The sequence below is a fragment of the Oncorhynchus keta genome, chromosome 18, assembly GCF_023373465.1.
Source record: "Oncorhynchus keta strain PuntledgeMale-10-30-2019 chromosome 18, Oket_V2, whole genome shotgun sequence".
In the NCBI taxonomy this organism is placed as follows: Eukaryota; Metazoa; Chordata; class Actinopteri; order Salmoniformes; family Salmonidae; genus Oncorhynchus; species Oncorhynchus keta.
The window spans coordinates 19,922,868-19,939,254 of record NC_068438.1 but is presented as its reverse complement, the minus strand read 5'-3'; the positions used below and the strand labels follow the sequence as shown (position 1 = coordinate 19,939,254).

The following is a 16,387-nucleotide window of genomic DNA, read 5'->3' as shown; positions in this document are numbered from 1 at the left end:
TTCACCTACCTCATTCCCATACTGTTTTTATACTGTTTTTATTTATTTACTTTTCTGCTCTTTTGCACACCAATATCTCTACCTGTACATGCCCATCTGATCATTTATCACTCCAGTGTTAATCTGCAAAATTGTATTATTCGCCTACCTCCTCATGCCTTTTGCACACATTGTATATAGACTGCCCATTTTTTTCTACTGTGTTATTGACTTGCTAATTGTTTACTCCATGTGTAACTCTGTTGTCTGTTCACACTGCTATGCTTTATCTTGGCCAGGTCGCAGTTGCAAATGAGAACTTGTTCTCAACTAGCCTACCTGGTTAAATAAAGGTGAAATAAAATAAAAATAAAAATGATTTAGCTACAATAAAAGTAACTTTTTCTGCTCAAATGTCAAACCAGCACTAGACACAATTGGTACATCCAATACAGCTGGACTAGGCTCACTCAATTCTGCCTTCAAAATACCATCTGAAAGCAAAATAGCTGACAGAATCGACTTCACTGTATCCTTGAGACATTTGTCACTAATCTCAACAAAATACTCACTCAACTTCAAAAGCTGTTCCTTGTAAACTGCATAAGCAACTCTTCAGAAGGAGCATGGACAAAATCCTCAATAGACGCCATAATGCTGCTATCAAATTAACAGATTAGTAGCCCAAACTTTGAACTGCCTTAATGAGCACATCGACTACAGAACAAGTACATAGCTGATTTAAAAGTGCAAAAACAGATGAGTATGACTTGAGTTTCCCCAAATCCTATTGTTAAACTTAACCCTAGTCTTCGGTGGCTTTGCGGCGGGTATTGATGCACTAGAACCTGCTGTCACGATGGAACCAGCTCGCTGGTAACTAACCCCGAACCACAGATGTGCTTCCGAGACATCTGCTCTGACAGTTATCACCACACAAAAATAACAAACGATGCACAACGTGCCCCTAGTGGGAACACGCCGCTATACCTAACAGGGGGAAAGACCATAGCTCTGGGCAATGAGTTAAGTCTGCCTCAAAACTTCTCACTGTCAGACATTGCAAAGACAACTCACCTCCATAATCCGATGACCCAACAGGGAACAGAATAAAGTGTCTCTAGATAGTACAGGAAAAGAGGCTTCGTGGTCTTCTCTCCACGATGCACCAAATCAAAACTTGTAATAATTAAACAAACAAGTCATCAAATTGCTACTTAAATAAAAAAAATAGTACCATCTTTGAAATACAAGATAAAGGACAATATATGACTTAGGAATCTAGGGGCAATTAAGATTTTGGCCACTAGATGACAGCAGTGTATGTGCAAAGTTTTAGACATATTTTATGAACATTGTATTTCTGTTCAAAATGTTGTATCAAGACTACCCAAATGTGCCTAATTGGTTTATTAATACATTTATACATTTAAGTTCATAACTGTGCACTCCCCTCAAACAATAGGATGGTATTCTTTCATTATAATAGCTACTGTAAATTGAACAGTGCAGTTAGATTAGCAAGAAGTTAAGATTTCTGCCAATATCAGATATGTCTATATCCTGGGAAATGTTCTTGTTACGTACAACCTCATGCTAATCACATTAGCTTACGTTAGCTCAGAGGTTAAGAGGTTAAGAACAAATCATTTTTTACATTGATGGCCCACATCGGCCTACATCGACCAAACCCTAACCAGGACAATGCTGGGCCAATTGTGCGCCGCCCTATTGGACTCCTGATCACGGCCGGTTGTGATACAACCCAGGATCAAACCAGGGTCTGTAGTAGCACTGCACTACTCGGGAGGGCCTACATATTGGCAAGTTACTTTTAGATTTGTATAATTTTTATTTAGATTTTTATTTATTTTATTGAAAAAAAACATTTAACCCCTTTTTTCGTGTTATCCAATTGTTAGTAGCTAGAGACAGGAGAGACAAAGGTTGAAAGTCATGCGTCCTCCGATACACAACCCAACCAAGCTGCACTGCTTCTTAACACAGCGCGCATCCAACCCGGAAGCCAGCCGCACCAATGTGTCGGAGGAAACACTGGCAACCTTGGTTCCCGGCCAGCCACAGGAGTCGCTGGTGCGCGTTGAGACAAGGATATCCCTACCGGCCAAACCCTCCCTAACCCGGACGACGCTAGGCCAATTGTGTGTCGCCCCACGGACCTCTCGGTGGTGGCCGGTTACAACAGAGCCTGGGCGCGAACCCAGAGTCTCTGGTGGCACAGCTGGCGCTGCAGTACAGCACCCTTAACCACTGCGCCACCCAGGAGGTCTAATGTAGAATTTTGACTAACCACATTATATATATTTTGAGATATGAAGACTTAATTATAAATTAAATTAAACTGTTCCATGAAAATGTGCATATGAAAATCATGTGCATATGAAAACTGTATAAATGGTACGATAACTTGGCACTCCAAAATGGAAAAGGTTGCCGAACACAGGTTGCCGACCACTGACTATTACCAGCAACTTCAGGAGCATAACTGCAGAATCTGTGAAGGCCAGCAGCAGTGGGGGGAGGAAGGTCAGGAACAGGTTTTTTTCTTCTGGTTGGTCTCTGGCTCCTTCTTTAATCATTTGTGTGTCTTCATTTTTAATCGCAGTGCTTAAAGCATCGGACAAGCTCAGTAGCCTACATATAGTTAATTTTATTCAAACAGGGTGTGTCTATATATAGAAAAATGTTGACCAATCGATTGTTTTAATGAACAGACGACTCTCGGTCGACCAAGATTTTCTTTTTGTCGGGGACAGCACTAGTGTGTGCGTGTGTGTTTGTGTGTGTGTGTGTCTCAGAGAGCATACAGATGGGCCGGAGATGAGAGGGAGAGACACATCTGGCTACTCCACAGTGCTGAGTTTCAGTGGGGGTTAAGGGAGGGGGTAGGGTGTGTGTGTGTGTGTGTGTATCTTCATAATATGTGTGTTGCGAAGAGGCTAGGACAGAAAAGAGGTCACATTTCTCTCACACTTGGTAAAGCACTGAATGTAATTCACACCTGAGCCCATTGTGGATGGAATGTAAGAAATCCTTCAGTCTCTACCGAATGTTATTTTGAGAAGATCTGACTGTCATCGACCTTTTTGGGACATACAAGTCAGATACAAGATTTACCACTACTTCAACTGTGTAACTTGTAACCTGACTTGCATTCCTCTTACCTTTCCTGTCTTCCCTTCACTGTCCTATCCGTTCAATACCACCACAACAAAAAAACAGTAACTGCTTGCTTCAGATAGAATAGCTAGGGTTTTTTACCAATTCTATAGCCAATTGTGCTTAGTGTTCTGGTACTTACTATGCGTGCCGTCACACATTCTAATTCTCCCTGTCTGTCTGGAATATGGAGGTAATAGATTTCTGACCCAGATCCTTCTCCTTAGTGAGGAAGTGATTGTCATGGAAAGGAAAAAGGGGGGGGTGTTAAGACTGCTTTCCTGATTGGAGATGTCTATGGAAAGCCACCTGCGTCCCCCTTCTCCCCTCAAGCAACACAGCAGGAAAAAGAAAATCATGAAAACACACTGTCCCGTCAGCTTGTTGAAATAGAATAGAACTGAATGCTCAGTGAGTGTTTTAATTTGAATACAATTTTGATTTTTTTTAAAATAGAGGAAGAAAAAAGCAAAATGGGGGAAAATAGCTGGAATTGGTTATTTGGAGGCTGTTGGGATTCTCAGGGTTGGAAAATCTCCATGGTCCTCACAGAGCACCAGCAGAGAGTGTTTGTGTGCCCTGTTCACGGCAGCTACAACAGCAGCTAGCGGCAGCTATAACAGCAGCTTCATGGGAAAATACTGTGGCGCTCTAATGGAGTGACCCGTTCCTATTGGTCAATCCTCCAACTCTCTCAGCATGGGGATGTCCCAGCAGTCCCAAGGCTCACCATGAGAAACCAGAGACCGCAAAGCACCCTGGGAGGAGGGCAGCTAAAGCATTCCCCAAACACTGCCAGAGAAGGAGCCTACTGTTCAGAACCATGCTTTATTGAGTTTTCATTTATGTTTTTAAAACCGGAGATTTAAAAGGAGATTTCGCTGTTGACCCCACTCCCAGAACTCAGAGAGAGGCGTTTTATGTTACAATCGATAATAGAGTCCAGTTTACAAGATTCCTCCTAGTAGTGTACTTGGTCTGTTAGGTCACCATCCATGGCATTGACTGAAGCTTCAGTTCTCCCTCGTGAATTGGATCTCTACTATTTGACTCATTGGATACCCCTTAGTGGAAGGACTTTAAGGTAAATTGGCTCTTGGGTGAATTGGATTTCTTTGTTGAATGGAGTTGAATGGAGTTGAATGTAATGTAGATGGAGTGTATTTGGCATTCGACACTTGAGAAGTTGGGAATGCACACCACAGGTATACTGTAAAAAGAAATGACTCTGCAGGAACAACACCATGGTATGGTAACTTGTCTCTTTACATGGGTCAAATTATTTGGCTTTTAACCATCATGCTGTATATGATTTTCATACACATGATGCTATCATCATTTACCTGTTTTTAAAAAATGTTTTCACTATTATTCTACAATGTAGAAAATAGTAAAAATAAAGAAAAACCCTTGAATCAGTAGGTGTGTCCAAACTTTTGACTGGTACTGTATGCACGTGCAGAGACACACCCACACACACACTCATGTACACAAACACACACTGACAAACACCTGTACACCTAGACCTCGAGGCTGAAAGAAGTACATTTCTCAAGGATGTGCAACACAAAGCCCCCCAGAGCCTTTCCACTATGCTGTCTCATGTTGGTAAGGGATTCTTAATAAGGCACATTCCTCTCTCTTTCTCGCTCTCTCTCTGTTTCTCTGTCTCTCTCTTTTTCTCTATCTCTTTCTCTCTCTGTGTCTCTCTCTTTCTCTCATCAGGCTACACCCTGACTCATATCTGCAGCAAGGACAACACAGCTAGAAGGACTGTTACAGTGTAACAGAGGACTCATCTTAAAAGACCTCTTATTAAGATGGCGCCAGAGGGGAGGCTGCCGTTTTATGGGCTCTTAACTAGTGATGCACCGATATGACATTTTAGGCCGATACCGATATCCAATATTTACATTTTTCTTTGTCAAAAAACCCGATACCAAAACCCGATACCGATAACTGATATTTAAAATTTTAGCGGCCTTTTAAGCATTCTAGTTAAATTCGTTAACACACACACAGACGCAGTGGTCTAAGGCACTGCATCTCAGTGCAAAAGGCGTCACTACAGTTCCTGGTTCGAATCCAGGCTGTCTCACATCCGGCTGTGATTGGTAGTCCCATAGGGCGGCGCACAATTTGCCCAGCGTCGTCCGGGTTTGGCCGTCATTGTAAATAAGAATTTGTTCTTAACTGACTTGCCTAAAGGTTACACACCACACACACACACACACACACACACACACACACACACACACACACACACACACACACACACACCACCAGAAAGCTATTTTGTTGGCATTTACATATGTCGCCATTACAGTAAAATATAATCAAATCCTATTTCTTTCACATGCGCCGAATACAACCGGTGTAGACCTTACAGTGAAATGCTTACTTACAGGCCCTAACCAACAGGGCAATTTTTTATTAACAAATAGGTATTAGGGTCACAATAGATAAGTAAAGAAATACAAAACAACAGTATTAGACAGTGAAAAGTAACAGTAGCGAGGCTATATGCAGTAGCGAGGCTAAATACTGGCACCAGTTAGTCGGGCTAATTGAGGTAGTAGTATGTACATGTAGGTATGGTTAAAGTGACTATACATATATGATAAACAGAGAGTAGCAGTAGCATAAAAGAGAGTTTGGCGGTGGGACACAATGTGGTGGTGGACACAATGCAGATAGTCCGGGTAGCCAATCTGCGGGGGCACCGGTTAGTCAGGCTAATTGAGGTAGAATGTATAGTTAAAGTGACTAGCAGTGTAAAAGAGGGGTTGGGGGGCGGCACAATGCAAATAGTCCGGGTAGCCATTTGATTACCTCTTCAGGAGTCTTATGGCTTGGGGGTAAAAGCTGTTGAGAAGCCTTTTGGTCCTAGACTTGGCGCTCCGGTACCGCTTGTCATGCGGTAGTAGAGAGAACAGTCTATGACCGGGGTATTTTACCATTTTTAGGGCCTTCCTCTGACACAGCCTGGTATAGAGGTCCTGGAGGGTAGGCAGCTTAGCCCCAGTGATGTACTGGGCCATACCCACTACCTTCTGTAGTGCCATGCGATCGGAGGCCGAGCAGTTGCCGTACCAGGCAGTGATGCAACCGGTCAGGATGCTCTCGATGGTGCAGCTGTAGAACTTTTTGAGGATCTGATGACCCATGCCAAATCTTTTTAGAATAGGCTTTGTCGTGCACTCTTCACGACTGTCTTGGTGTGTTTGGACAGTCCAGTTTGTTGGTGATGTGGACACCAAGGAACTTGAAGCTCTCAACCTGCTCCACTACAGCCACGTCAATGAGAATGGAGGTGTGCTCAGTCCTCCCTTTCCTGTAGTCCACAATCATCTCCTTAGTCTTGGTTACGTTGAGGGAGAGTTTGTTATTCTGGCACCACCCGGCCAGGTCTCTGACCTCCTCCCTATAGGCTGTCTCGTTGTTGACGGTGATCAGGCCTACCACTGTTGTGTCGTCTGCAAACTTAATGATGGTGTTGGAGTCGTGCCTGGCCATGCAGTTGTGGGTGAACAGGGAGTACAGGGGGGGACTGAGCACGCACCCCTGAGTGTTGAGGATAAGCGTGGCAGATGTGTTGCTACCTACCCTTACCAACTTGGGTCGGCACGTCAGGAAGTCCAGGATCCAGTTGAAATGGGAGGTTTTTAAATCCTAGGGTCTTTATCTTAGTCATGAGCTTTGAGGGCACTATGGTGTTGAACACTGAGCTGTAGTCAATGATTAGCATTCTCACGTAGGTGTTCCTTTTGTCCAGGTTGGAAAGGGCAGTGTGGAGATGCAATCTCTATTGCACATCTGTGGATCTGTTTGGGCGGTATGTAAATTGAAGTGGGTCTAGGGTTTCTGAGATAATGGCTCACATGAACACCATTATCAGCCTTTTAAAGCACTTCATGGCTACGTACGTGAGAACCAAGGGCTCTCTATTGGCAGGGCGTGACAATATAGCCTTGCTATTGTAATTTTACTGCTGCTCTTTAATTATTATTATTATTATTATTTTACATTTTTGGGGGGTATTTTTCTTAAAATGGCATTGTTGTTTAAGGGCTTGTAAGTAAACATTTCACTGTGAGGTCTACACATTTGATTTGAAAAGTGATGCATTCACTGTATGTAGCCATATACAGTATTTACATTTTGTATTTATTTATTTATTTCACCTTTTATCTAACCAGGTAGACCAGTTGAGAACAAGTTCTCATTTACAACTGCTACCTGGCCAAGATAAAGCAAAGCAGTGTGACACAAACAACACAGAGTTACACAGGGTAAAGAAAACATACAGTCAATAACACAATAGAAAAATCTATGTACAGTATGCGCAAATGCAGTAAGATTAAGGAGGTAAGGCAATACATAGGCCATAGTGGCGAAATATTTACAATATTTACAATTACAACAATTTATAACAGCTAGACTCACCTTAAGAGACTTTACTCATTCAAGCTGAAATGCTTGAAAGCTAACATCACATAGCCTTACTAGCGAAGCATGAGATTACGGTAGCTTTATTGTCTTGAAATCAACTTTGCACTTTGCTTGCAGCTTCTCAAGGCCATGAAGTGATTAAGGAGAGGGAAAGGAGGGGGAGAGAGAGGTGAGAAGGTTAGAGAGTGTCTTTGAGAGAGGGGGAGAGAGAGAAAACACTTGAAGTTTTCCTCTGTAAGAGAATCGAACCGTGCACTGCGTGATGCTGTTGGACTATAATTCTGTTAAAGAGCCACAGTGAGTCAACACTTCTGCCTGATGCCTGCAGTCTGACAAGTGCCTAGTGACTGGGGGTGCAGTATGCCAGCAGTGGGATTAGAGACAAGTGTTCTGTCTAGAACGAGGATTAAGGCTGTTTGCTGCATGGCCTTAGATGTCAGTGTGTTATTTCCCATATAACTGATGTAGTATAATTAAGCAATAAGGCCCGAGGGAGTGTGTTATATGGTTCTTAAGCACGACGCAATACAGAGTGCCTCGACAGCCCTTAGCCGTGGTATATTGGCCGTATATCACAAACCCCCGAGGTGCGTTATTACTATTATAAACTGTTTACCAACGTAATTACAGCTGTAAAAATAAGTGTTTTGTCATACATGTTGTATACGATCTGATATGCCACGACTGTCAGCCAATCAGCATTAAGATCTCGAACCACCCAGTTTATAATGGGACTCATGTGACGTGATCTGTTTTAAATCATAACTGATGATTAAATTCTTAACTACATAATGATGTATTATATAGTATTGTATACCGTAACTGTAATGTATGGCTCTGTGGCAACTATTTACGTCACTCAATCACTTCATTTTAAATTTGTTAGGCTCTATTGTCTCTCCCTCCTGACCATGCCACTGATGTGAAACTTGTGTTTTAAAAGTGGGGACTTTTTGTAGGGGGATCAGTAAGGAACTGAGAAGTGTGACACCTAACCTTGAAACCTGAAGGGAGCAGTGCTAGAACAGTATGCACATCCTGATCGGATTGTTCTGTGTCCTGTCTATAACACTATCTCTCGGGGCAGCGGTAGCTACAAGGTTGCCCACAGAAGCTCTTAACAAAGAGACACCATTTCCTTTGTAAAGATCACCTGAGTTGTTAAGATTCCTATTAGGACACAGATTCCTCTTCAAGGATCATCTTAATTGGCTAAAGGAAATGTTATCTCCCTCTAAACCCTCACCTGATTCGCTGAGGGGCTTCTGTCTCTCTCTCCTCCATCTAAAATGGAATACCGGAGTCGCAGGAAAAGGTTGGTAAACTGAAAAGGGAGTGTGTTAGAAGGGTTTTAATCGATTGGAAAATTACATTTCTGCCTGCCTATGAAATCTTTGAGGAATAGGAGATGGAAATGAGTAGAATGAGTTAGGGGGATGGGGGACCCTTTATTGAGTAGTATTGGCTATCCCACTGTGGTTGAATATGAGGAGCTGGTTGTAGCTAACTGACTGAGAAGCCAGTTGTATTTGACTGAGGGGCCAGCCGTCTGGCAGACAGAGGGATGAAGGGAGGTCAGACAGGAGGAGGGGGGATGGGAAAGGCTATGATGTCACAGGGTCACCACCACTCCCAACGGAAGCTGGGGGAGAGAGGGCAGGGACAGGAAACACGTGACTAAAAAAGAAAAAAAGAGGCCCCAGAATGCAGCTTCAGCAAGAGAGAAAGGTATTCATGGTTGTGACAGTGCTGCTGTGGGGTGGTGTGGTTTGTAGTGACAGGTTTCCTCTTTACACTATAGCCTATCGTGTCAATACGCTGCTGTTAAGATGAGCCTGTTTCCTGACTGTCATAGCAAGGCCTTGTCTCAGAAGGGAGACATGTCACGAAGGGACCAGCGATACAGGAATCGCATTAAGGGCAAGAAGTAAGTCCTTTTGTTGGATGGATGTACATAAAGGCTAGGATGGGAAGTTATATGGTGCAGATTTGTGTGGTCTGTAGTGGACTCATTGGGGTACTTGGTTCCTCTTGGTTGTAGTTTATAAACTATGTTTCTGAATTTCTACATTTTTTAATTGAAACAACTCGCAGTTTAGTCATGAATACCTTTCACTCGACTAGAGTTGGATGCATTTGCTTACTGATGGAGAAGTGATAGCAGATAGCATGTTGTTAGCATTGCAGACCTGACAGAAGGGTGGTTTGGGTGGGTCTGTGAAATATGTTAGGCCCGTTACAAGTTTCACTTCCTTATTTTTAAACATTGTTTCCATCTCCGCTTTTCTCACTTTTGTGACCAGAAATATTACAGATGGCTTATTCCAGAAGTGCTTGTTAGGCTATGTGTTTATGAACTTAGACCATGTCTCTACTGTGCGTCCCTTTTATGTGACAGTATGTGTTTACAATCTGTTTGTTTGTCTACCACTCACCCAGTGTGCAGAAGTGTACATTGTTGAGTCTAGTACACATGTTGACTGTATTCAGGCTGTCACAATACTGACTCTCCCTCACTCTGCCTGTGTCTCTCTAACTCCCCATATCTGACTTTGATCATAACTCCCTGTCCACCCTAAGCATTATTTCCCAGCCTCTCAGCTGTTTGCAGTGTGTCAGGCCCAGAGAGTACACCACAGTATGAATAAACTGGATTAGGGATGTAGAGAAGCTTTCCTGTGTTCACTGATTCCAGCTTGTGTGTGTGCGTGCGTGTGCTGCCTTGTGTGAGTAGTCAGATACTGTACGCATGTTATCCAGCGACAGCCAGACCATCTTGGGGGAAATTGTTCATCATTTATAAATAGTGGGTCCTATAATCACAAGACTGTGAATGGGTGTGTTGTCTTCCATGGATTTTGGAGAATACTATGGTGAACTGTAGCTTATGAGTTATTCTACATGCTTTCACACATGTTGTGTAAACACTCTTTAGCGTTGTCACTTTCTCATCATATGATGCAAATAATTAATAATACCAGCCAGATTTCTGTATTATGAAAGTTATATATCTTGAAAACTTGATTGCTGACATGCAAAACATTTTGGGACTATATCAACAATGGACTAATGAAACAAATACCAAAAGATTTTCTCCTTTTATGTGTTACTGAGGTAGGCTAAGTTAGTTGTGGTAGGAGTGTTCATAAGGGTGATCATTTGCAAGCTGTGTGCAGGAGCTTCCTCATTTGAATCACATCATACACTCTAATCCAACAGGTGCATTCCTTTTGAAGTAGACATGAATACTCAGATTAGGATCTGAAACCTGATCAATTTTATTTCACCTTCATTTAACCAGGTAGGCCAGCTGAGAACTAGTTCTCATTTACAACTGCGACCTGGCCAAGATAAAGCAAAGCAGTGTGACAAAAACAACACAGAGTTACACATAGGGTAAAGAAAACGTACAGTCAATAACACAATAGAAAAATCAATGTACAGTGTGCGCAAATGCAGTAAGATTAGGGAGGTAAGGCAATAAATAGGACATAGAGGTGAAATAATTACAATTTAACATTGACACTGGAGTGATAGATGTGCAGATGATGATGTGCAAGTAGAGATACTGGGGTGCGAAAGAGAAGAAAAAAATATATATGGGGGATGAGGTAGTTGGGTGGGCTATTTACAGATGAGCTATGTACAGGTGCAATGATCAGTAAGCTGCTCTGATAGCTGATGCTTAAGGTTAGTGAGGGAGATATAAGTCTCCAGCTTCAGTGATTTTTGCAATTCGTTCCAGTCATTGGCTGCAGAGAACTGGAAGGAAAGGAGGCCAAAGGAGGTGTTGGCTTTGGGGATGACCAGTGAAATATACCTGCTGGAGCGCATGCTATGGGTGGATGTTGCTATGGTGAGCTGAGATAAGGTGTTTACCGAGCAAAGACTTATAGTTGACCTGGAGCCAGTGGGTTTGGCGACGAATATGTAGCGAGGGCCAGCCAACGAGAGCATGCAGGTCGCAGTGGTGGGTAGTATATGGGGCTTTGGTGACAAAACGAATGGCACTGTGATAGACTATATCCAATTTGCTGAGTAGAGTGTCGGAGGCTATTTTGTAAATGACATCGCCGAAGTCAAGGATCGGTAGGATAGTCAGTTTTACGAGGGTGTGTTTGGCAGCATGAGTGAAGGAGACTTTGGTTGCGAAATAGGAAGCCGATTCTAGATTTAATTTGGGATTGGAGATGCTTAATGTGAGTCTCGAAGGAGAGTTTACAGTCTAACCAGACACCTAGGTATTTGTAGTTGTCCACAAATTCTAAGTCAGAACCGTCCAGAGTAGTGATGCTAGTCGGGTGGACGGGTGCAGGCAGCAATCGGTTGAAGAGCATGCTTTTAGTTCTACTAGCATTTAACAGCAGTTGGAGACCATGGAAGGAGTGTTGCATGGCATTGAAGCTTGTTTGGAGGTTTGTTAACACAGTGTCCAAATAAGGGCCAGAAGTATACAGAATGGTGTCTCCTGCGTAGAGGTGGATCAGATAATCACCAGCAGCAAGAGCGACATCATTGATGTATACAGAGAAAAGAGTCTGCCCAAGAATTGAACCCTGTGGCACCCCCATAGAGACTGCCAGAGGTCCGGACAACAGGCCCTCCGATTTGACAATCTGAACTCTATCAGAGAAGTAGTTGGTGAACCAGGCGAGGCAGTCGAGGCAGTCATTTGAGAAACCAAGGCTATTGAGTCTGCAGATAAGAATGCGTTGATTGACAGAGTCTAAAGCCTTGGCCAGGCCGATGAAGACGACTGCACAGTACTGTCTTTTATCGATGGCGGTTATGATATAGGACCTTGAGTGTGGCTGAGGTGCACCCATGACCAGCTCGGAAACCAGATTGCATAGTGGAGAAGGTACAGTGGGATTCGAAATGGTCGCTGATCTGTTTGTTAACTTGGCATTCGAGGACTTTAGAAAGGCAGGGCAGGATGGATATAGGTCTGTAACAGATTGGGTCTAGAGTGTCACCCCCTTTGAAGAGGGGGATGACCGTGACAGCATTACAATCTTTAGGGATCTCAGACGATACGAAAGAGAGGTTGAACAGGCTAGAAATAGGGGTTGCAACAATTTTGGAAGATAATTTTAAAGAGGATCCAGATTGTCTATAGCCCAGCTGATTTGTAGGGGTCCAGATTTTGCAGCTCTTTTAGAACATCAGCTATCTGGATTTAGGTGGAGAAGCAGGGGGGCTTGGGCAATACGCTGCGGGGGGTGCAGAGCTGTTGGCTGGGGTATCGGTAGCCAGGTGGAAAGCATGGCCAGCCGTAGAAAAATGCTTTTTGAAATTCTCGATTATCATAGATTTATCGGTGTTGACTGTGTTTCCTAGCCTCAGTGCAGTGAGCAGCCGGGAGGAGGTGCTCTTATTCTCCATGGATTTATAGTGTCCCAAAACTTTTTGGAATTAGTGCTACAGGGTGCAAATTTCTGTTTGAAAAAGCTAGCCTTTGCTTTCCTAAATGACTGTGTATATTGGTTCCTGACTTCCCTGAAAAGTTGCATATCGTGGGGGCTATTTGATGCTAATCCAGTACGCCACAGGATGTTTTTGTGCTGGTCAAGGGCAGTCAAGTCTGGAGTGAACCAAAGGCTATATCTGTTCTTAGTTCTATATTTTTTGAATGGGGCATTCTTATTTAAGATGGTGAGGAAAGCACTTTTAAAGAACAACCAGGCATCCTCTACTGACTGGATGAGATCAATATCCTTCCAGGATACCCGGGCAAGGTCGATTCGAAAGACCTGCTCTCTGAAGTGTTTTAGGGAGCATTTGACAGTGATGAGGGGTGTCGTTTGACCGCAAACCCATTACGAACGCTTACAATGAGGCAGTGATCCCTGAGATCCTAGTTGAAGACAGCAGAGGTGTATTTGGACCGCAAGTTGGTCAGGATGATATCTATGAGGGTGCCCGGATTTACGGATTTAGGGTTGTACCTGGTAGGTTACTTGATAATTTGTGTGAGATTGAGGGCATCTAGCTTAGATTGTAGGATGGCTGGGGTGTTAAGTTTATCCCAGTTTATGTCACCTAACAGTACGAACTCTGAAGATAGATGGAGGGCAATCAATTCACATATGGTGTTCAGGGCTCAGCTGGGGGCTGGGGGGGGGGTCTATAACAAGTGGAAAAAGTGAGAGACTTATTTCTGGAAAGGTTAATTTTTAAAAGTAGAAGCTCGAACTGTTTGGGCACAGACCTGGATAGTATGACAGAACTCTGTGGAGAGATATCGAGTAAAGGAGAAAGGGGGATGACTCTCTCACACTGGGTGCGGTGCTTCTCTTTTCTGCTCCCTCCTTCCCCTCTTTCCTTTCTTCCTCTTCATCCTCTGTCACTCTATCAACATTTTCTTTCCTCTCCTCTCCTCAAATTCATCGTCCATCATTCCATCACTCTTTCTCTCCTCCTCTGCCGTTACTCTATTTGTCCTTGAGGAGCTTGTAGGGGTCAGAGACACCGTCTGTTTCCTTTCTCTGGCTTTAATCACCTAAATATAGAGCAAATGTTAAATGACTTCTTTTGTTAGCTTTTGGCTTATCTCCTAGCCCAGGCCTAGCTTGCCACACAGTTCTTATCTAGTTGGACAATGGCTAGGTTTGGCAGTTGCAGTTGGGTATTCTTAGGGCTCTGGTTATGGCTATGGCTCAGGGCTAGCTCGCCCGAAAGCGCCTTATAAAATGATTGACTTCAGGAACTCATCTGGTTTGTGGATTTAAAGATTATAGAGAAAATGTGGTGCCAGGTTTATTTCTCCCCCCCATTTTTAGACTGAGGTCAGTGACTGACACACTGTCTCTGTTCTTTCTCCAGAACCAAGGACACACAGTTCAGTTTAATTAAGTATTTTTGCAAACCGACTGCAACGTTCCATTGTTAATCTAAGATGATGACATTTGCAAAGGAAAGGGGACATGTACATGTAGGTTCAAATTCAAAAGCTTTATACCTTTGACTTCAATAAAAGCCTTTAATCAGACTTTCAGAAATCATATTTCACCTCCCTTATCTCAATGTATATAGAATGTATTCACTATTTCACTCCTATACTTTTTCATTCACTGTACCAGTTATATCAGTCCAACAGTGTCCAAAATCCAGGACTCAACATGTTTGTATGCTGAACTGAATAGATAAATAGATTTTATTTGACAATTTAAAAACTCTAGCTGCACAAGTGGATACACTGTATTTGAAATCTTTGAGGATAACACAAAAAGTTGTACAACTTCTTCTATGCATTGTGGTCCTCTGAACAGTGACTACTCACTGATGCTAGGACAGAACCACAGCCAATGTTGTTGGGCCCCTGATAGCCTCCATCACTCATGTCTTCTTTTTCCCCTGGTCATGGAACATTGGAGAATGAACGGCCATTCTCTTTTTCCAGTCCAGTCTGCCCCAGACAGACAGAATGTGCATAGATAGCCGTGCTGAAAGCCAGACAGAGACAGGGCTTAGCGAGCACAAAGGAATCTGCCTCCATCTACACTATTCACCCCCCAGCCTACAGCCACCACACGGCTCAACAAAGCTCCGTTACCTGCCATGCCCCTGCTCAATAGACCAATAGACTGCCGGTGCTACAACAAAAACTGTTCACCATTGACAAAAGCGTTCAGCAGCCATCTTAGAACTGAACCCAGCCAACCAGCTACTGTGTTAAAAATGCACAGACTAGCTTTCCCCTGCTCTTTTTGTTCTTGAGAGCTGCAGACAACAAAAACACAGGGATGGCTGAGTCCGGCACTGAGGGGGTTAATGCCGGCTCTTTACTGAGCTTGCAATTGCGAGGGGAGGGGGTTCGACCTGCGTCTGATTGGCTGTGGGATTTCCTGGGAGGATTTGAAAACACCCAATGGGGAGGGGCCACCAAGATAATGAGGTCATGCTTTTTCTTGGGAGTGACATCAAGTGCTTGGGGGTCTGGGGAGACAGCAACGAATGAATGATAAAAAAGATTGAAATCATAATAAAGGGGTGCAGAGAGGGGGGGAGTTGGTTGGGATCGTGATAAATGTGTCTAATTTTGTGGGTTGCTCTCTCTTTCTGCACCAATAATGCACATCCTTACCTCACTACACATCCTTATACTACTTAGTAGTAGGGAAATCCTTACATCCATCCTAACCATCTCACTGTAGAATCTACTCTATTCCCAGCGAGCAAATATTGTTTGAATTATGTTATTATCAGAACTGGTTTTAATCTTGTTGTAATCTGCTGAATTTCCTTTTCCCTGTCTGGTTGGGGAAATGTAACATTTTATTTTGTTCCACTGAGGAAGATTTGTAGGAAAACTTTGCCTCCTGCCAGGAATTCCCCCCACTATTCCTGTCTCGGTATTCCCTTCCAGTGGGATAGTCACTGGCTTGTTGACAAGATGCGAACAGGAGAGGGGTCTCCCTGGTCTCCCTGACGCTATCGTTTCCTCATCTTGTTTTCCATTACATTCTCTCTCTCTCTCTCTCTCTCTCTCTCTCTCTCTCTCTCTCTCTCTCTCTGTCTCTGTCTCTGTCTCTGTCTCTGTCTCTGTCTCTCTGCTCTCTGTCTCTCTCTTCTCTCTCTCTCTCTCTCTCTCTCTTTCTCTCTCTCTCTCTCTCTTCATCTGCTCTCTCTCTCTCTCTCTCTTTCTGTCTCTTTTTCTTTCTCCCCTCTCTTCTCTCATAAGACATATGCCATATTTCCTCATAGTCACATACTTGGTGTGTGTTGCAGTCTTGCCAGCAATACCCGCTCACAAGAACAACAAGCACTGTATGTA

The 16,387-nt window shown here is 43.4% G+C and overlaps 1 protein-coding gene across 2 annotated transcripts in view; it reads left to right on the top strand.

Moving 5' to 3' along the window:
• Nucleotides 1-16,387, top strand: part of LOC118372754 (LIM domain kinase 1-like) — an 89,317-nt gene that overhangs the window by 23,001 nt on the left and 49,929 nt on the right. Inside the window, exon 1 of one of the 2 annotated variants that reach the window (XM_052467574.1) lies at nt 9,337-9,538. The exons of the other annotated variant lie outside the window; for it this stretch is intronic. Coding sequence (XP_052323534.1) covers nt 9,441-9,538 — 98 coding nt within the window. The 5' untranslated portion in view covers nt 9,337-9,440. Of the gene's footprint in view, nt 1-9,336; nt 9,539-16,387 lie in introns of those variants that run through there. 2 annotated transcript variants of the gene reach the window in all.